Source organism: Squalius cephalus (genome assembly GCF_949319135.1).
Source record: "Squalius cephalus genome assembly, chromosome: 20".
Lineage (NCBI taxonomy): Eukaryota > Metazoa > Chordata > Actinopteri > Cypriniformes > Leuciscidae > Squalius > Squalius cephalus.
The window spans coordinates 23,071,157-23,094,783 of NC_137141.1; the positions used below are offsets into that span (position 1 = coordinate 23,071,157).

At 36.3% G+C, this 23,627-nt stretch overlaps 1 protein-coding gene across 2 annotated transcripts in view; it reads left to right on the forward strand.

Annotated features, from left to right (window-relative positions):
• Positions 1–23,627, forward strand: part of mdga2a (MAM domain containing glycosylphosphatidylinositol anchor 2a) — a 135,142-nt gene that overhangs the window by 26,014 nt on the left and 85,501 nt on the right. For both annotated transcript variants that reach the window (XM_079853312.1, XM_079853313.1), the window contains exon 2: positions 9,728–9,867. In XM_079853312.1, the coding sequence (XP_079709438.1) occupies positions 9,728–9,867 (140 nt within the window). The remainder of the gene's footprint in view (positions 1–9,727; positions 9,868–23,627) is intronic.

Consider the following 23,627-nt stretch of genomic DNA (forward strand, 5'->3'; position numbering starts at 1 on the left):
AAACCTTTGATAAATACGATGATAGAGAACACTCAGATCTGCGTTTGTGTTGATCCAGAGAACACAGTCATGTATATAAATGAAAATGAGTTTTTTCAACCACACAGTACCATTATTTCTGTTACAATAAATCAAATTATCACAGAAGTGCTGAGATAAAGGTTTATAGTTGGGAAATAAACGCTGATGTCTGCAGTAGCGGTCAAAATAGAGTAAATCACTGTTTGAATGTAACTTGACGCTTCAAATAAATAATGTATCAATTAAATCATTACACCATTAGGTGGCAGCAAGTGACTGTTAAACATGTATTTGTCATTGAATCATTCATTCAAGAGATTTGTTCAAGATGCTGATTCATTCAGTAATGAAACAAGTGACGTCTTCGAGTGAGTTTAAAACAATTTTTTTTTAAACAATTTATGTGAAATGTAATGAAATGTTTAAAATCCTACAAAAATGTACTTCATCTCAAACTGGAAATGGCACTGGTTTTCATAAAATGTCGATGAGTCATGGTTTGTGTCTCCTTCACACACTCTTTTTACTTTGGATATTTGGGTGCATTGTCATGTTCACCTTAAAAGCAGGCCAGCAATATTGCCTGTCCTAATTACACAGAGAAATTATTTTAGTATGGCTAATAATATAGTATGAATTTAGACTAGAATAAGACTGCCTGAACTGATGGCTGGTTCACTATGAGATGATGAAAACAAATTTGAAATAGAATGTATGTCCCAAAAGGTTTTATCGTTGGCAAGTACACTGGTGATGTAATTAGAATCACAACAACAAGCTTTGCATCAGAATCATTGCTGTGAGATAGACTTTAAACGAAATGAGCATCCATTTGAGGTCGGCTTTAATCACTTTGAATTAATGTACAACTTAAAAAAGAATGATGAAAGAGCTACGATATAGGGATACATATCTGTAGTCGTCTTGGCATTTTGTTGTGTTGTAGACGTTTAGTCTCATCTACTTCATAATATGAAGATGAAACCAAATGCATGTCTTTGTATAATGTAGTAGATGAGAAAAAAAACTGTTCTGTTCTTAAGAAAGGACAGAAAGATGAGAACATACTTCAGCACAGGTAGCCTGGGGCTACGTCACAAGTTTGACAGCTTTAAACAGAAAATGTAAAATCTCATTTATCATTAAGACATCTTTTTCGTTCCAGACCAATAGATCAAAGAATGCGAAAAATCAAAAATGTGTGAGCAATACTTGTTAGAATATGCAGAAGCTGCATGCACAGTTTGCCGATTCTAGCCTGAAAGGTCACCCACTACGCTGACGTGAATCTAGATATAATTCATTACTATTTCAAAAGCCAAACAAACCAGACTTGTCAGCTGAAAGCCACAAAGCAGACCGACGTCAACTGAGCTTGTCCTCAGACTCAGCAAAGCTGGCCCTCATGCTAAAAAAAACTTTTCAAATAAAGTTGAAATTAAGTTAAAGCATATGACCAGGATGGTGGAGTTTATTTTAATCAGATTCACTATGATTAATGAGGCCTTATGGATCAAAAGGTCAAAGGTGACTAGTAAGGTTTAAAAAAAAAAAAAAGCATACTCGTATCAGCTCGGATGCTTGCGGAATAGAAAGAGTGACCTATTATGATCCTAGCAGTTGACTCAGAGCTGATGCGGTGGTAAATGAGCACAAAAAAAGGACAAAGCTGTTCTTCTAAAAAGCATAGCTAGGCATTTTGTATTATTGACATCATCTTTGTTTAACTGTGCATGTTATAGTGTCAAAATCCCTCTTATTAAAGAAAATATCTCGGCAATGATAATGTGGCAACAACAGTGACCCGCTAAAATATGTGAGAGCCTGTGAAATGTTCTGTAAGTCTCATGCCTCATAAAATAGGGAAAAAAAAATTGAAATTATAGAAACCTGAATAATTCAAATTAATTCTGTTAATTAATTCATTCTGTTAAATAATTAATCCTGTTTTGATATACACTACCGTTTAAAAGTTTGGGGTTAGTAAGTTTTGTTTTTTGTAGAAAATGAATAGTTTGATTCAGCAACGACGCATTAAATTGATCAAAAGTGACAGTAAAGACTTTCATAGTGTTACAAAAGATTTCTTTTTTAAATAAATACTGTTATATTCATCAAAGAATTCTGAAAAAAATGTATCATGGTTTCCACAAAGCACCATGGCTGCTTTTAAATCTTTTATACATACATATACATACCCTCGGGGGAACCCCCACCGCCATTTTGAAGTGTGTTCAATTTTGTCAAGTGGAGGAGGGAAGTATATTTGGACAGACCCTTGATCCCTCGATTTTGAACGAGGAAGCGAGTATACTCAACATGTACACTTCAGTTCTGTATATATTAATATATTTATATTTAATATTTGTTTATATTGATTTTTTTAACAGCCCAAACATACATACCAGCCTATAGAATGGTGTGTATAACAAATTCATGAGGGGGAAAAAAATGTAAATAATAAATCATCTCCATTGCATATATTCCAAGGGATCAAGGACTTAGTGCGTTCCATTTTAACACATTTTAAGGGTTCTGCCAGTAGTGGGCACTCGTGCAACGTAAGCAATGGCGTACAGCCGAGTGAATGAGATGGAGTGAAGTTAGGGAAGGGCATACAAAATTGGACTTAAACACAGCCCTGATCAGCATATTAAAATGATTGATAATACAATATGTTGTAACTAATCTTTAAATCGTATACTTGAATTTTAAAAAGTGATTAATGTTATTTGACACTCAGTCAATTCTTACATACCAGTGCTAGATGTTGTATATAATTTAGAAAAAAATTGTTAAATAGCTTAACTTTGCGTGGTTTGTGATGATTTATCAACATTTGATAATAAAATGAATTAATCCACTCTTTTGAAAGTGTCTGCATTTTGACACATTGCATTCAGACAAGACATGCTCATAATTGTTTTAGCCATCATGAGTTTTGAAGTGAATTACCAAGCATGTGTTGAGTTCAGTGTGAGTTGAACTGAACAGAAGACTGCAGCTGTGCTGTCGGTAGGAATTTACTTGTGTACTTGCGTTTCATAAAGTTGAAGAAACACTGGCGTACGGATAGCACGAAAACATTTTCCTTTGTCACGATTCATCCTTGGCTAGAAGTTATATCGGTTGTTTTTGTTCCTCCTCTTGGAAATATAAGTACTCAAAATGCAGCCCTTTATAATGATAGAAGACACTTTGTGCACTCATTGTCAATTGAGCTTCAAGGCCTTGGGTGGTGCCTCTGAGCTCCTCCACAATTAGCCATGTTCCCAGCATGATTAATATTAACCATTAGAAATAATCGGATATTTGAAATAGCACTGTCAATTCAGATGTGAATGTGTATATGGGCCTTTACAGAATTAGTGCCAGGCTAATGAAAAGTAATGACTCGTTTTGCAGTGCTTATTCAATCGAGCTCCTCTGCAAATGAAGGAGGAAGGAAATTCCATCAGCCCTCGGCCCGCCGGGTTTGCCATCCAGTGCTGCCCCTCTCTTCCATTATTAGTCATCAAAATGAACGCATCATCAAACGACACACCCAAGACCTGGACGCTAATTTTCTTCAATGCAACCCTGCTGTAGAGGAGTTAACTCAGGTTATACACTGTATGCACTTTATATTGACAAATGCACAGCGGGTTTGTCCTCTTCCGTGTGTCTCACATCCCCTCAGGCTGTAGAATGCTATGCATTGTATGAACAAGTGGGTTGCCAGGTTGGCTGGGGGTTAATCCTCACAGCTGGACAGCAAAGGGGCTCGGGCAACCGCAGTTGTCATAGCATGTGTATCAAAGTGATAAGCTCACTCCGCCCAATAGCTCGCTCCACCCAATAGGGCTATTATCCTCCTCTGCCTGTGTCTGATTAGAGTGATTGAGCAAAAGGAATCTGTTCTGTAAAAAAGGATTAATGTTTGCAAACAGAGGGGTTATGCTCTGTTGCTGCACCCCACTGACATTTTTGACATTTAAACACTTTTTTTTTTTTTTACATGAGCATTAGCGGTCAACACATACAGTTTTGCAAATGCCAATGCTATTATATTATATTATATTATATTATATTATATTATATTATATTATATTATATTATATTATATTATATTATATTATATTATATTATATTAATTCTTGACTATCAATCCATCCATCATAATACATATTACATTTATAATATATTTACTCTAAAAAAAAACATTAATTTGTTAAATACATTAATTTGTTAAAGGTTTAATAGACTGCTACTAAGTACTTTCTGGTTAATTGGTCTTTATTAAATACATTTCTTTTTTAATGACTGAGAATTAATTTTATTTGTTAAACAAACATTGAGAATATGTGCTGTTAAGCTAAGCTAAAAATCTATTTATTTTAACATACATTACTTTCTTTTAAAAAAAAAACTTATGTGAATGTAATAATTTGACAGAATAGTTACTTTACCTGAAAGATGAAAATATGTCCTTTATGTTCATTGTATCCGTGTAGCGTTTTGTGTTCTTTTTCATCCAGAATCCAATGCCAGACTTCTCAAATTATTAACAAATGTGTCTGCTGCACAGGAATAAAAAAGTCTCTCCGACAGCTTTATGCTTTTATGTCTGTTTCCATTATTGTTGGTAGCGGCAACTGAGAATGGCTTTCCATCAGTGTTCATTAGAGTGTTTATTCCCATAACTATGACTCTAAATTTGAATGTGTTCTGTAATACCATGTGAGATGTTCACTTTTGTAACGTGATCAGAACGCAAATGTAACTAGCAATTTTCATCATACTACACAGCAGGGCTGGTCTTGACATCTTTTTTTTAGCCTTTCTACAATATTTGATATAGCTCTCAATATGTTTTTTATTCAGTTTGCTCTGGAAGGGATTGATTTTTTTCCCCTAATCATTTCAAGCAAACAACCTTTAAAGTAAATTAGTGATTATTCTGATGAAACACTCTTTATTAAACTTAGGGCCAAAGAAAAAGCACATTAATAATGCAAAAAATAATTGCAAATAGGCTATATCATGAATATTTTGTGTATATTGCCCACCCAGTCCACTGAAACCTCCTATGTGTATCCATGTTAACTGTTATTTATTGGAGACTCCACCGATTCAGTTTATTGATACCCATTTTATGTATTATATAAGTGACTTGTCCTTGTTGTACTCACTGGTTTTCTGGATGAATTAGAAATTAACATGAATCGATCACTTTTAAACTAAAGCTTTTCTTAATTGTATCAGACAGTCATCATAAATCCTTGTTCCTCTCAATGGGACTGCAGGCACATGAACAATTTTGGGTGGGGAAGCAGGCAGATATTACCATTGAAATCAAAGCTTGTTTGATTGGAAGGACATCCAAAAGCGCTTCAATTTCCCACGCAGGTTTGACTGCGATACAGAGCCAAACTTGAATCACCCTCCAGAGTGGATGAGGCAATCACACAGCCGCCGGTTTGATTGATCTGGGCAGGAAACTCCAACATGCGGCCCATCGGCTGCTTTCGGAGATACTAATAACACTCCAGGAAATTAAACTGAGAGTTCAGCCTTATTTATTTCATAGAATATGTACTCACATTCTCTAGACGGTGCTATACCTGACATGTAATGTGATGACAAGAGATTGGAGTGTTGATTTGTTGTGCATATGGATGCTATGGAAACATGATCTGATCTACGGGGCTTTTCAGTTCCAGCAGAGGAAATCCATTGGACAGAATTAAGAAATGCTAATTGATTAATGACTAAAATGTCATGAGGGTTGGGCTAAAATATTCTGTTAGGGGATTCATTCCATGACAGATTTGAAGAAGCAGAAATATTTCTATAAATTTTTATATTATATTAATTCAATTAATTACAGTATTTTTATATTTTATTATATAATTTACGTTATATTCATTAATGCATTTCAGAGTCATAGACATTTAAAATATATTTTAATTGTATTAACACAATTAAATGATAAATGATAAAATACTGTATACTGTGCTGTATATCTATTCCATTCATTCATACTAGATCACTTATATTTATATAAAACCTAGGTACAGAAAGATTCAGGCACTCATGGTCAGATTGTGTGACAGTTTCTTCCCCCAAGCCATCAGACTCCTCAACTCCATGTGACTGACCTGACAACTACACTCACACACATACATTCACATGAACTTGATCAATCTTTGAACATAAACTTTGTACATTTGCACAATCAAAAACTCCCTACAACTGTTTTGTCTATTTATTACCATGCCCTGTTCTATGCCAAATTTGTACTGTCTCATGCTGTTTGCACTGTCTACTCAGGTATGCACACACTTTGTGTGCGTATAAATGTTCAATTCATATTTTAGTTCTTATTATTAGTTCCTTTTTTAGCTCTTATTTAACTCTTTTGTTTAGTCTATTTAATATAATTTAATTATATAGCCTACAGTTTAGTTTAGTAGTCCTGCGTCCAGTGTTTGTCTTATGTAGCACCATGGTCCTGGACAGACTTCACAGACTGTATAGAGCTGAAATGATCATTGATCATTGAAATGATTTTTGACGCTAATTAAATAGTTTATTAAATTGATATGGTTAATTAAATAATTTAATACGTGTATGTGAGTTTTGACTTCCCTCTTCCACAACACTTATGAGATATGGAGGGAGGAAGTGACATAATTTAGGTCTTCAGAGGAGCCAACTTGCCAAGTTCTACTCTTATCTAACATTTAGAATTTGTTGTTTTTTCATGCTTGACAGGATTCATAAAGAAAAACCTATTCACCCTGTCCCAAAATAGACAGAAAAAATATATTTATTTAATGTTTCCTCTATTTATAGAAATGTTGTCATATTGTCGACTCTTGAATGCTTAAGATCTGAGGATGTAACTAGGGGTGTAAAAAATATATTGTGTCACAATATATCGCAATACAAAAGTGCCACAATATGTATCTTGAATAGTGACAAACTGACTATATTGTGTATAGTTCACTCAAAATGAAAAGTTTAAAGAGTTTTAGTGTCCGTACTACATTAAACTATATAACGTTGAATAAAATGTATTATAATGCAATGGGGGAATATTTATGGGTCCTGATAATGCCAAATGTCTTATGTTACCAGTAAAAAGTGGCCTACATTATTTTAAATATATATAGTCAGTGACAGAGAGCAAGCATATTGGTCTAAAATAATTCTGTATTTTCAGAATCATGAATATTTGTATTCTAGTGTCACTATTGTCCTGTGCATTGGTTTACTAGCATCAAGTCCAAGCCTATTCATTTCCACCCCCAATGTAATAACAAATTTAGCATTTTAATCAACAGTAAAAAAATTTGTTAACCTTTTACCGTATGTCTTGGAGTATCGCAATAATATTATATGGTGAGTTTAGTATCGTGTTATGCATCGAATCATTACATGAGGGTATAGTTACTGTACAGTAACTAGTAACCAAGTGGCCATTTTGGTTTGAAATATTCCAGACCATCACAAGTCTAGAATATGTTGACATACTTATTTTTATTCATTTAGCTGGAAATAGCACAGTGCAATCTATGTTAAAAAATAATTTCTAAGATGACTCAAGTAGGGTGTACTAAACACATGTTAGGACCTATTTTTTACAGTCTATGGTTAGGACATTGGTCTGGTGTGAAAATATGACTGCATTTGTGTTGACACTTGAAAGATTAGCAAACAGTGATATGCCCTGGCATGTTGAGATGCCTGAGATGAATATCTGTTTGTAATGCTTATGTCAAATAATTCCCTCATGACGTTATCGCGTAACTCATATAGATAAGATAATCCACCTCTGCATATATGAGCGGTCTCCAGTCTGCAGGGAGCATCCAGATGTCGTAGTGCAGACGTCAGAAAGCACTCGATGCTGCCTCTTTAATCAATAATAATCCAAAGACCACCTTCTGCGAGTCCCTTTGAGGCCTGTTCAGTGATGTCTGCTTCCTGAATTCTTGACGTCATATGGAAGGACATTAGCACAGTCATATGGTGGGTTGTGAGATAGACACTGACTTTCTAAAAATAGATGGTAAGGACTAAAACTAGGACGATGCAGAGCAGGCAGCTGGCACACTGGAAGAGAATGCTTTTTTGTATGTGTTTTTTTTTTCTCCCCCCTTTTGTTTCATCTGGCATCCAGAAGGAGACCTTGCAACACAATGCATTCTGGCACAGTTTCCTGTCATTTCCTAAACTCTTTGCAGTAGCCTGGTGAGCACTATTAGATCTCTGAGATGTCTTCATTCCAGGTGGTGTCAGTCCTGATAACTTCTGTGTGCTTGTTACGCCCCGTCAAGGGAAAAAAAGGGTGCAACATGAAAGACTCTGGAATGCAGTGAGTTTGGACCAACAATGATGAATTTATTGTCTTAAATTGGGACTCTAGATTCAGGAGCTGACTGGGCCAAAATAACAAACAAAACATTTTAAACTTAAACTTATTTTAAAATCTCGACACAAACTCTGCTCTATGCAATCAAACTCTCCCTGCTCTGAACACAAGATGACTCCAGAGTGTGTCGAGTGTGTGATGGTGTGCTTTTTAAAGTACTGTGCACCAATCAGGCCCGCAGGAACAAATCAGAAGACGTTCCTTGACAGACACACTCAGACACTCCCAAAACAACAGAAATATAACAAAACCATAGAGTCATAATAACAGTGCTCACCAGTGTTGGGGAACTTCTTTGAAACTGTATCGATCCATATAAGCTAGTAACAAAAAGTAGCTAACTACATTGAGGCTATATGTTCTTAAAACATTAACATACATTTAATTTATAATTTCATTAAATCGTTTAATTCATTTAAATCATTAAAAGTCGCTTACTAAATTTATGACAAACAAACAAATCAACAATAATCAGCTAAGTAAAGTTAGAGTTTCAATAACGTCCTTGTGTCATTTTTATTATTTATGGTCGTCAGTCTTTTTACATGTTTCCCGCCCCTTTATCTCCTTGTTGTGATTGAGATTGTCTTTGTTGCCCCCTTTCCTTCACTACGTTACTTGCGTTGGTACTTTTCATTTTGTTACTCCGTAAAACTGATGCTTGCTTACTCGTTTAAAAATGCATTTTTATAAGAATTGAAGTGGCTTTCAATTATTATTTTAAGCTTAGAGATACTGTGGTACTTTTTCCTATATCACTGTAATGAATCTTTACAATAATGCAGTTAACAATGGAAGACCTGAATTGGCATCAATTAGAATATGTGAGTTTGTGTTAAAAAAATAGCAACCTTGAAGTGATTGGTAAGTGGATATTAGTGGAGGAAACATCATCAAGCAACCACACTGCAGTGCAGCGAGCTCCGTTCTCCTGCTTAGAGGGGAAATCAATAATACAGGCACTTTTCTTCATCAGTCGCCTACGCATCTTCGAGATGTACTATAAGGTAATGCTTAGATGAGGGTATTTTTGTCTGTGAAATTGCTTGAAAATGCAAGTCCAATATTTTTCTACATACAGAGCAACTGGTGTAGTGCAAATTACAGTGAGGTGAATGATTGCAGTGCCTCACCTTGAATTTGATTTGGCTGAAAGCATCAGTCTCATGTGGCAGGGATTTTATTTCCCTCCATGACAGATTTCTGCAGTGTGGCTGGTTGATGATGCAACCTCAAATGATCCGGCAAACTGAACTATATCACTTTTTCATTTCTTCCCTAATGCAGCTCCCCCAAACGTTCGGATCATCCACTCCGGTCACGCATGCAACATTGAGGAGGAACGCTACACAGAGAGGGTGTACACCATCCGGGAGGGGGAGACTTTGGAGTTGACCTGTCTGGTGTCTGGGCATCCACGGCCACAGGTGAGGCTCTCTGTGTTTACTGACCTTTGTTGTTTTTCCATCATCAGCATGATCATCGCAGGACTTCTAGTGGGTGAGATGGGATATTTGCACAAGATTAGAATTTGAAAATTTCATTCGCTGTGTCCGAAACCGAATACTTCCCAACTAGTATGCGAGAAAACAGTACGCCAACAGAGTAGTATGTCTGAATACATAAAGTAAATGAAAAGTACCCAGGTGACCTACTACTTCAGCAGAGATTCTGAAGTTTAATTTATATATTAGGCCGTTCTGGAGAAACAGTGATGTCATCGTCATATTATGGTATAATCATATAATGGTGTCAAAGCAGGCAGATCAATAATACTGTTGAATATTAAGTGTCCCCAACTAAGCAAGCCAAAAGCCAAAGGCGACTGTGGCAAGGAACCAAAACTCCATCAGGTGACAGTGTACATGTGATGGACTTTACTATCCCATGAGGCCATGAGATGATTTATGAATGAAAGTGAAGCGACGCAACTGACGCTGACAGGTCACGTCATGTGACAGTAACAACATGGTGGATGTGGTACATTTGAATTTCATTCATACTGCCCACATTCATACCATATAGAATGTACTTTTGTAGCAGTCATGATGTAAGTTCAAATTCAGATGTAGTACCTACTCAGACAGTATGTGATTTCGGATGCACCGATTATAAATCTTCACGTTTGGAATCAAATTGCAAGTATTCTATCTTATTCTGAATTAAAATAGAGTCAAGGAAGTGGAATTAAAAGGGTACCTCATAAATCTAAATAAGAAAAAATAGCTTCATAAAGTGTGCTACATAGATGAAAATGGTTGGAAATGGAAACTAAATTTGAGTTACAAAACATTCTGTGGTGTTGAAAAATACAATATAGTAGAATTTGATACTCAGTGAACTAGTATATTTATTATAGTGTGATGACTGGCACAAAATGAAGTGAGCGGGGTAAGATGTGCCGCCTCCTAAATATAGAAAACTGTGCACCGTTTTTCACATGCAAGTCCATCACATACAACATCCTGCCAGAGATGCACATGAGAAATTTTAAGAATTTTTTTTGCATGTCGAAGATGCAAAGTACAAAGATAATATATGTTGTCAAAATATATTTTTCTAACACAAGTTAATGAATTGCATGTGTATAAAATTGTTTAAATTAGTTTAGATTAATTCAATTTAGTTTAATTATATATGAAGAAATTCCAAAATGGTATCTTAGGGGTAAAGTGTGAAGCTTTGTATCCATATGCAGGAAATAATATTACAAATGCTATTACCAAAATATTCTGAAAATGTGAATAATTTGCAGGAAAATAGGACTTGGAAATCGGATTGTGTTTTAGAAAACTGCTTTTTCTCATTTATATTCATATTTTGATTTGAGATGTAAATTATTCAAGTATTCCGCAATGATTCAACTTACTCTTTGTCATGACGCAGCTTACCACTTATGTGGGGCAGAATTTTTAAGTCATATTTCCTACCGTCCTATGTTACAGTCGCTTTCTTCTCATCCTGAAATGTTTAATTGTAGGAATACCATTCTCCTCTACTCTCCTCTACCCTATATGTTTCTCAGATATGAGCTAGTGACAAAATAGGTAGGAATTCTGCTATATTCGTTGCTACTGTGCATCCTAAATCAATGTTATGCTTCTTAGCTCAAGAGGACGCAATATAATCCTGAATAATATAACATTTTGATTATCACAGGATGATAACAACATTCTGTGTTTCTACTTCATGCACTCCCTGTATGTATCATTCATCTGTTACGCTCCTGGACTTGCTGCAGTACTCTCCATTTCACCCTCACTCAAGTGGTCTTAATTCTCTCAACGCCCCACTCCTCGCCATATCTTGCAGAGGGCTTATCAGTCCCATAGCCTGTGTGCTGTTTTAGATAGGCAGCACTCTACGCCTCTCATCTTGGTCTCAGTGCTGCATTTTCAGTGGAGAGGAAGAACAGTCTCACTGAGTTAGTGCAGGGGAAGAGACGGCCACGAGGGAAATCACTGAATCTGCACGACTGCAGAAGAGCTGAGTGATTCCCTGAGGAGCACTGTCAGACCTCAGAAAGCTAGGAAGAGTCGTAAAATCTAAATGTTTGCTAAAAAAATCCTCCTGGCGCTGTGGTGTCATAGTTTTGAGGTAAGCCTTCATTTTGCATTCTACACACTTTCTGTAAGGAGTTTGCATTCTTTAGTGGTCCTGTGACGTTCTTTTCCTCACATCAGAGCCGCGCTGTCCATTTTGTTCGCTGCCCTGCAGCCAGGTTCCTGACCGGAGCAGAGGCACAAGAGATGAATAGGGTGGGCAGTGCGGGATGAGGTACACCTGAAGGTAATGGTGCCTCGTCACCGCTGCCGTTAAGTGCTAAGTGCATCTCTCCTCCGGCGGTTTGCATGCACAATGCGGCCCTGGGACGCAGAGCCACTGGAGGAAGCTGCCACCCCATGTGCCCCAGACCTGGAGGGGAGCAAGAAGGTCTATATTACCTGAAGAAATCTATCTGGTAACATTCCCATTCATCTTAATGTCAGATGATCGATGCCGTAGGACTCCCTGGAAGTATTGTGAATTGAAATCGGCCATTTCACTTCTGGAGACGTTTTTAGTTTTTTAGTTTTTCTCTCTCGAGTTAGTCGTAAATAGCTGTAAAACAAAATTGGGCACTGGTAAAACATTTAGTGAGATATTAGTGATAAATATATGCTGCTTGTAAAATTCTCATTATTGGGTCTAGTTATGGTGTAGAAGTCTTTGTTAAAGAGTCATAAGCTGTGAACCACACCAACCAGCTATGAGGTGAATCTCAACATTGTAAACTGATTTGAAGCAAAAAAGTATTTGAAAATCAGACAAAAAGACGAAGGTACACGACTGTGTACTTAACAGCTGTAATTAATCTAATTGAAAATGATGGAGAAATATAAATATGGGAGTGGGCGGTTCTTTTTGCTTGTCTTGATTGGGCATCATGGGTAATGTAGTTTATCACCAGGAATTTATCACATGATTATTTCTTTTTTTTTTTAAATAAGGCAGAAATGATGCATGTTGATGGCTTCAATATACCATATATTAACAACCTCACAGTAGGTTTGTCTTTAAAGGTTTATCATTTATTATTAAAAATCAATTCTCTTATGGAGAAAATGAATGGTATTTATACTTCCGGAACCCGACTGTTGCGTTTGGTTTGTAGGTTTTGTGTCCTACATAAAACATAAACACTATCAAATTCAACCAAAATACAATTTATGGATCAATTTATGCTTATAAATTACATGTTTGATGACTAAAATTCAGGCAGTTTGTTATTTTAATTGTTTATGCAAGTACGTTTTGAGTTGTGTTGGTTCATGCAGAGGACGTTTTTTTTTTTTTGGCTGTGAAAACCCTAATGCATTTTGAATGTTCTATGCTGCATTTGCCTCCCAGTCTTCATTGTAGAAAGATAGGAAGATTTTTGCTGGCAGCCTCATTTTGAATAAATGAACTTGTGCCACTTCTCATCTCATCTCCGACTTTTGCTGACTCCCTTACCTTGAGTGTGTAAGGGGGGTACAGTTTTCAGACCCAGGACCAGATATGATGAAAGAAGACCAGGAGTCGTGAAGTTCAATCAAATAAGTAAAATTTACTGAAGAATAGTTTGCAGTTAAATTGGTAGAGCCAGCGTCAAAGTCTCACGAGGAGGTCGCAAGCTAACTCTACCTTACACAAAATCGTACACCAATTATACATTTTCCAAGGACATGCATTCCATAAACATTCACTTCTGATTGGTCAAGAGATCATTACGTCTAACAATAATCAGCAACAGATAGATAAATGGGCATATCGTCGTTAATCAGGACTGTTGTCTCCCAACTCCGAGATGTACGTCCACAGTGACCTCCCCGGTCCTGAGAGTGGTATCTTTGAATCCATAAATCGCACATCACAGAGTCCAGCACCTGCAAAGAATGCCAAACGCACACACACAACACTAACGAACAACAGTCCTCGTCAAGGCTAAGGAAGGCCTGTGTTCATTATCTAAAAAGCAGCTCACCATAACAAACTGATAACACATTTCACTCCTTAGGGAATCAGGAAAGACCGTCATCCTTTTTACTCTCTGGAGAAATGCACATGAGGAAATATACTTAACAAACATCATGTTATTCTACGTATAGGTTGACCTTTAACTTATGCAGGTCGACTAAGAAAGGGGAATACACAACACCGGGGTACTGAGTCCTTTAAATCACTCTCTGAATCTCAAGAGAGTTAACCTCAAAGGCCCCTGGCTGTGAACACAACCCAAGGACATACTTTGGAATGCACCTACAAGAGAATGGTTAAACACTCACAGAAATATATATGTATGATTCATTAAATGAATATAGAAATGATTAGGATAACATGCATATACTTGTTTATTGATTATTATTGATTAAAAATGTGAATGTAAATTTGAAGAGGCAAGGGATTCCGACCCCAACCCTTCAAGTGTAAATAAGGAAAGATTTTTAATGAATTATATACTTTTTTCCACTTTAAAGCAGTCTTGCCATCTCTGCTTTTGGGCCGTTAATGACAGTAAACATGAAATATGACTTTCTGGACCATCCTATCATGTAATGCATTAGGCTGTCATAAATGTACTACAGGAACATTTATTATCTAAAATTTAAACTGGGTACTAGCACAGCTCAGTTCTGTGAGACAGTACAATCAAAAAATCATACAGTTTTGTTATGAAATGGAAGAAGTGTCTAAGACCACCATGTGTAATTGTTAGAAACTAAATTTTAATATCACAAATTTTTAATTTTTACTTTTTTATAATTGTCCCAGTCAAGCCCAGTCAAACAATATATACAGTACAAACCCTTTCCAAAAAATTTTTATATCATGGAAAAGTTTATTTATTTCCATAATTCCATTCAAAACGTTAAACTTCCATAGATTATAGAATCAGGGCCCACAACTTAAACGATTTCAAGTATTTAGTTGTTTATTTGTACATAATTTGGGCTTCCAGCTCATAAAACCCACGAAAACAGGATTTCAAAAAATTTGAATATTACATGAAATCACACAGTAATTACACAGTGATACCATGGTCATTGAACCAGGTTTTGGTTCTTTTGGCAGTGTGGGCAGGTGCAAATCCTGCTGGAAAATGAAGGAAGCATGAAGTGCTCTGAAAATGTCCTGGTAGACGGCTGCGTTGAGTGGACAGCACAGTGGACCAACACCAGCCGATGACATGGCTCCCCAAACCAACACAGACTGTGGAAACTTCACACTGGACTTCTTGGATTGTGTGCCTCTCTATTCTTCCTCCAGACTCTGGGACCTTGGTTTCCAAATGAGATGCAAAATTTGCTCTCATCAGAAAAGAGGACTTTGGTCCATCTACCAGGATATTTTCAGAGCACTTCATGCTTCCTTCATTTTCCAGCAGGATTTGCACCTGCCCACACTGCCAAAAGAACCAAAACCTGGTTCAATGACCATGGTATCACTGTGTAATTACTGTGTGATTTCATGTAATATTCTATTTTTTTTTTAAATCCTGTTTTCGTGGGTTTTATGAGCTGGAAGCCCAAATTATGTACAAATAAACAACTAAATACTTGAAATCGTTTAAGTTGTGGGCCCTGAATCTATAATCTATGGAAGTTTAACATTTTGAATGGAATTATGGAAATAAATAAACTTTTCCATGATATAAAATTTTTTTGGAAAGGGTCTGTACATATGCTACCAATAGTTCAAGTTCAGCAGGAGCTCTTTAGCCCCTGCTGTTTAATGCCGTAACTACACCATCTGGCCATAAACGTCTTTCTCTGTTGACGTCCATTCAGAATTATTCCCAGCAGCATATTCTGGCAGATTTTTTAAATTTGATTGTTTCCCAAGACGTTTCACAAGATATCATGTCTTGTCAACTTGTTTAAATTTAAAGCTGCATTTGTGTATTGTTACATGGATATTTCGCAATACAAATAATGGACAGTACTTTTTTGTTTTGTTTTATTTTATATTATTGTATTTAGTTTTTTATTTTATATTTTATTTCAACTTTGAAGCAGGACCAACCAGTGAATTGACCAAATATGAGTCAAAATGACACACAACTAGATATATGACAAAAAATATATTTATACTGGTCTTGTCCGTCGTCTAGCACTGCGAATTGTGACCAGACACACTCGCTTTGTGTCCTAATTACCACAGTTTTATTTATGGCTCTATTCCAGAATTTTTCTCTTCAAAATTAGCAACAGGGTCATCTTAGATGTATTTCTTACCATGCAGCAAAGCATATTGATCGGTAATTAATGTAAACCCTCAAAACATTCCTGTCTAAGGTTTCATCAACTCTTTGTTTCAGCTCTTCCATTACTGAACCAGTTCCCATAGATCCCACAGACAGTGAGTGGGCCAGAGAAAGATACACCCAGGGCTGCTTTATGATAGACCGAGGGGGCTGGAGGCTATATATAGCTCTTTTTATGGGCGCATTCTGTCTGCATTTGACACTGGGCCCGTCGTCACAGAACTCCCATCAGCGTTCTGGCTCAGGCGCTCCGTGGCACTGATCCACTTAATGCTGGCAGGGGAAGAAATCTCAGACTTGACAAATTTATGAGGATGAACGAAAAATGTTTGTGCTTAAAAAATAAAAAAAATAAAAAAAAGAGTACCTTCATTTTTCATAGTTACTATTTTGTTTTTTATATGTGACCCTGGACCACAAAACCAGTCACATGGGTCAATTTTTTTACATTGAGATTTATACATCATCTGAAAGCTGAATAAATAAGCTTTCCATTGATGCATGGTTTGCTATGATATAAATATTTGGCCGATATACAACTATTTGAAAATCTGGAATGCTGAGGGTGCATTCACTTACAAAAATAAATGTTTTATATATTTACGGTAGTATCTTCATGGAACATGATCTTTACTTAACATCCTAATGATTTTTGGCATAAAAAACCCCCCGATAATTTTGACCCATACAATGTATTGTTGGCTATTGCCTCAAATATACTCGTGACGTGCGACTTATGACTGGTTTTGTGATCCAGGGTCACATATACACCTATTTTATGACATTACCAAATCCTTTATAGGGATAGTTCACCCATAAATGAAAATTCTGTCATCATTTACTCACCCTTATGCCGTTTTTCTTTCTTTTGCGGAACTAAAAATAAGATATTTGATGAATGTTAAAGTCATTGTCCATCAGTTTCAAGCTCCATAAAGGCAGCATGAAAGAGCTCCATACATGAGTTTTTTTTGTTATTGATGTCTCACGATATTGTTGATCTTTGATTTGATTTGCTAGTGAATATCCACTTAAATATAAGTTTTCATCATAAAGTAACTGGATCACTTCAGAAGATTGGAGTTGCATGGATTAAGTTTACACTTGAAAACTTGGACCCCATTGAATTTCAGTTTATGGATAAAATTAAAAATATTCTTCAAAATATACAGTCGTGCTCAGAATTAATCACATTATGAAATAAATGTTTTTCTCCAAAACACGTTGGCCACAATTATTCATACCCCTAGAATCTTTTATGAATAAAATATCTCTGAAGTATAATCCCATTAATATTTACCTTTTTTTAGCACACCAGGGTGACTAGGAACATGAAATTGTCCAGCTATGACTTCGTGTTTCACTATGAGGAAACACAAAGGCCAAATTCCCTGAATCATCCCTCACAATGAGTAAAACCAAAGAATATAGTTCTGATGTGCAGCAAAAGATTGTTGAGCATCACAAAATAGAGAGTGGCTGTAAGAAAATAGCTAAAGAATTGAAAATCCCCATTTCCACCATCAGTACAATAATTAAGAAGTTCTAATTAACTAAAGATGTTACGAATCTGCCTGGAAGAGGACGTGTGTCTATATCGTCCTAATGGACGGTGAGGATGAAAGTTTGAGTGGCCAAAGACTCTTCAATAAGCACAGATGGAGAATTGCAGAGATTAGTTGAGTCTTGGGGTCAGAAAGCCTATTTAAAAAAAATCAAACAACCCCTACATCCCCACATGTTGTTTGGGAGGTTTTCAAGAAAAATGCTCCTCGCTCCTCCAAAAACAAACTCCAGCATATTCAGTTGTCAGACACGACTGGAACTTCAAACGGCACAGGGTTCTGTGGTCAGATGAAACTAAAAAAAGAGCTTTTTGCCAGCAAACACGCTAGATGGGTTTGGTGCACACAAGGATAAAAAGTACCCCATGTGTACAATTTAATATACCATTGGATCTTTAATGTTGTGGGCATATTTTTCTGCTGGAGGTCCTGGACTTCTTATTCAGATACATGGCATCGTGGATTCTATCAAATATCAACAGATAAAAAATCAAAACCTGACGCCTTCTGCTAGAAATCTTATAATGGGCCGTGGTTGGATCTTCCATCAGGACAACGATCCAAAACAAACATCAAAATCAACACAAAAATGTGTTAGGGAGCACAAAATGAAGCTTCTGCCATGACCGTCCCAGTTCCCTGACCTGATGAGTGGGCTGAACTGAAGAGAAGAAGCACCAACATGGATCTGGGAATCTGAAGGATCTGGAGAGATTCTGTATGGAGGAATGGTCTCTGATCTCTTGTCAGGTGTAAACTCATCAGGCATTATAGGCTCGATGGTGTTTTAAGCCCCCAATGGCTCCTTAGAGGCAGCTAACCCTACCCTCAACCTTAAACCTACCCATCCCCTCGCTGCCTGGAAGGCGCCGTTGGGGGCATAAAACACCAAAGACCGCATTATAGGAGAAGACTCAGAGCAGTTATCTTAGCAAAAGGAGATTGCAAAAAGGCATTTAATAAAAGGGTATGAATAATTGTGGCCAACGTGTTTTGGAGAAAAACATTTATTTTATAATGTGATTTCCCCCCCACTTTCAATTCTTTTACTTCAATGAAAGGTTAGGATATTGGCAATTTTTTGAATGAAAGATCAAAAGGATAAACGATGCAGATTTATTTTTACAGCCATTTTTGATCATATTTACCAGGGGTATGATTAATTCTGAGCACGACTGTATATATTTTTTGTGTTAAAACATTTTTTTTTTCATATATTGGATAAAATGAATCCAAAACAAATATATTGGACCCCATTGACTTTCCTTGTATGGACAAAACAACAGAATACAGAGAGTCATACAGGTTTGGAACGACATTAGGAGGGACATTAGTTATTGAGGACAGATATTTCAGAGGTGAACTAGACCTTTAAAGTGAAATCCTGAGTTACAATAACTGTAATTTGAAAATGTCCTTTCCTTCCTTTACTCTGAAACAATATTTTCCTTTCTATTACATGGCATGGGTTCTGGAGGACTGTCATTTCCACTGTTGTATGACTATTTATGGAGACACTTTGGTTGTGAAGACAGTGGGCTGCTGTCAAATTGTTTTCACTCTCTACCCCAACATATCGCTTGAGTCATGCTCTCTACTAACACTGAAACAAATAATAAAACAGAGGTTTTTGATTTATGTCCTACTTTTTTATTTCATTCATTCCCAAAGTTGCGAATTTATACATTAAATGAAGGAAGTTAAAGTACAATAAGTCTTAAGGATTTGCCTGGGTCATCTTTTCTTACGTGTTGTACTGAATTGCTGCCACATAATGCATGAAGAATTATTCAGTTTCACTTTGTCCCCTCTGAAAGTAGAAATTCCTATTTGTGCGCTGTCAGCTATAGCCCACCTCAATACATGCAGACGTACAGGGCTAAGCACTTTTCTTTAGCTGCCTTATTTCCTGTCTGAGCTCACAAAGAAAGCCGGCGTATCTAAGCCCCACGAGTTCCAATACGCCGTTATTCCCGACCAACATCCAATACGTGTGTAAACAAATCTGCCCACCCTCCATCCTCAGCAAAGCATGAAATGGATTTCATTCTGCCACTTCCAAAGGTTACGACTCTGTTGGGCTTCAAACCGCTGTTTTTTTTTTCTTCATAGACCTTCGTGAAAGGAAAACCGAGGACCACGCTCTTAAAAATGAAGATTCTTTATTGGCACCCAAGGGTCTTTGTAGAACCTTTCCACAGCAAAAAAAGTTTCTTTATGTATGAAACAGGTTCTATAGATAATTAAAACGTTTTTTAAGAGCTGTTTGGTGAACCCAAAATGATTCTCCTATGGCATCACTGTGAAACCCCCCTTTTGGAACCTTCATTTTTAAGAGTGTAGGCGTAGCAGTGCATAGTCTTTTAAAATTGCAGAGCTGAAAATGCTTTCAATTAGTAAGAGCGGGGCTAATAGTTGGGGTGAAGGAGAAGTTGCTACTTGCAAGAGGAAGGCGGAGCTTTGATCTTTGTTGCTGGACTCAAGCTGAGTTGCTCCCGCCTCTGAGGTTCTTGAGCAGCAGGGATGATAAAGGGGGGTTCTGTTGTAATGTAGGTCATCTACACAGTAAGTCTCACTCAGGACTCGGTAAGGCCAAGCCAGGCCTGAATGGCCAATTTGCTCCACTTGTCTGGCTGGTTGGCAGATAGAGTGTACACAGAGGGAGCTACAGAATCTCTCTCTCTATCTCTCTCTCTCCTCTATGCCCGGGTGAGCTCCATGTGCTGCGTTCTTTCCCTCATCTCTCCATGCTTTCATCTGGGTTATACTATATTTGTGTGTGGGTGTTGATGTCAAAAATGTAAGCTAATTGCAATTTGAGATGTACAAAATATTTGTTTGTTTGTTTACCATGAAAAATGTTTGCCATATTACATTTTAATGAGGCAATTAAGTAAGACAATAATAGACTAGGGTCACGTTGTTTTAAAAATTGGCATTTATGTATTTAATATATTTCCTTTTTTGATAGTCTGTAGTCCTATTCAGGCTGTAAATGTATTCCATTAGCGAACATGATATAATTTCAACATTTACCTTTGGTAGACAGTGATTTAACTGCTTTCCGAATCAAAAATCTTGGTGTACTGGGCTGAATTTCCTGCTGTTTGCAGACACGCTTCAGCTTCGTGTTATATTTTAAATCAATTTTGAATTGACGAGTTTACAAGAATGAATCGATAGAAAAAAAAATATCTATGTTTCACAGCCATACTATTTGACACTGTGTGATATGGAAAGCAAAAAAGGCTATTTTGAAAAATGGGGACTTGTATTAGAGAAAATCATGTTAGAGATGGGCCACTTATATAAATAAAGTTTGATTTATAACCTTTCGTATATACCAAGACAGACCACATCAAATAAACTTACAGGCAGTCAGATGACAGAACTCCTTTCTTTGTCCTCTGTGAATTAATTGGCATACAAATTCATGACATACAGGTTTTGTCTTACAGACATCCTGCTGAGAAATAATTACCGTCCAAATACAGCTTATGCCATGTATTGATCTGGAGATCAGATCTGTGGCAGAGTATTTGCTCATTTCCAAGTCAAAACTTAAACATAAACAGTAGCATCACAGTTAGAAATGTTCTAAAGTCATTTAAGTCATTTAGTTGCTATTTTTCATTAAACTCATTACACAGTGAAATGATGGAACAGACCACCACTCTGTATGTTGCAGGGGGAAGCAACTCTTCTGCTTTGTTCTGAACTATTTTCATTCATGAAATAGAGCAAGAAACAGTCAAAATGGACAAAACAATGATTTTAAATTAATATCAACTTATTGTTTATTAAACTATTGTATTAAGTGGAATCTTACATTTGCAATCGTGCTGATATTCGAGAAAAACATGCAGTTCGTGTGATATTGCTTAAATATATCATAATATAAAAACAAAAAAGATCAAATCTCATGTGGGGAAAATTCATATCTTGAATTTTGGTGGCATTTTTATTCATTTTGGTGGCATTTTTGACCCGGCACAACAGATTTTTTTACACCAACGCCAAACTTGCTTGTTGTTAAGCTTAATGTAGGGCTATTGCCTAGTTATGCTGTCTCTATGTAGATATTTTATAGTAGTCTAATTTGACAGCAGTGACAAACAATGCCGAAGCAGAGGGTAAAAACTATCATTACCTGGCTGTTACCAGTGAATGCTGCAGTGGGACGTGAATTCTGCTCCGCTTGATTTGCCCAAGTATGTCCGACTGTGTCTCGCAGAACTACAAACCACGCCCCCTACCTCAAGTTACGCCCCCTACAATGCCATTCGGGATGTTATCAGAGCCCCTCCCTCTGAAATCGCTGATGTCCTCACTAGTACTGCTCTTCTTCTACTTCACTTTCCTCGCTTCAAACTGTAGAAGTGATGGGGGACTGAAAGTGCTAAATTTTCATAACACTATAAATGTGTTTAAAATAAATTAGATTAGAAGATGTTTAATGACTCCAAATTCTATATGTTTTTTTTTTTTTTTTTACTCCTTTTTATATCTTTAATAGCATCGGAGACCTCCCTTTTATCTTAAAATGTAATTATATGTATAATAAACTCCCGGTTAAACTTTCTAATTTTCATCAGCAGGGTCTTCTTGCATGGAAATTGTGTTACATTCACAATTTCTCACCACACAAAACTCCTATGTGGAATAATATGAATATAACTGTTAGGAACAAATCTCTCTTTTTTTCCAATTGGTTTAATATAGGTTTAATTGATATCCTTTCTTTATTTGACAATTCTGATAACATCATGTCTAATGAACACTTCATGACTGTCCATGACTTCCATATTCCTTTTATAGAATATAATGCCATGCTTAAAGCTATGCCTACAGGTCTAGTGCAACTGGTTAAGAGCCATATATTATACAACCAGAAAGATACAAAGGAGTCTGCTTTGTTATTGGACGGTATTATCATTATATCCGCCAGATGATTCAGAAAAGAGACCAAATTTGCCCTAGTGGTAGATCCCATTGGGCTGCCTTAATTCGCAAAATCAACTGGAGAAGAGCATGGTTATTGCCTCATAATTATTTTATTCCTAACAAGACCAAAGAAGTTCACTTTAAAATATTTCATAAGATATACCCTGTTAATTCAACGGTGTCCAAATATGTTGATATTCCTAGTACTTGTACGTTTTGTGGTCACGAAGCTGAATTTATTAATTTTTGTTATTTATGAATTTATCATATATTTATGATAATGACATTTATTCAATTCTTGCAAATTGGTTCAGAAGTTTTGGCCTAACATATACTTTATTTCAATAAAATATTTCAATAAAATGCTGAAATATGCACAATCTTTTAATTTGAAAGATATTATTTGTTATTACACTGACTCCAACAAACCTAAAGAATATATTTTCAACTTTTTTTTATTTTGTTTGGCAATTTTTTCATCCATAAACAGAAATCGATGGGTTCGCATACTCTCTCACATTTTTTGATAGACTCACAGCTTAAACATTTTTAGTTTATCTACCAATGAAAAAATTTTGATAGATTCCCAAAACAATATGAACAATTCCTTTGTAATGGCACTGAAGGTCAGATTTAACCAGCTTTCTCTCATATATTGATTGTTTTTGTCCTCCCTCTTCTTCTTCTGATTATCTATCTCTTGCTACTATTGTTTCCCTATAGAAAATGTATGGTACTTAAAACATTTTCTCTCTTTATCCCTTGTCTTTTATTTGTCCTCTTCATAACTATTTATTAATACTTTAGATAGATATCTGACTTTACATATAAGTGGTTTTTGAACTGTTATAACTGTATATATTTGCATATATTTCTTGAATAAAAAAAAAAA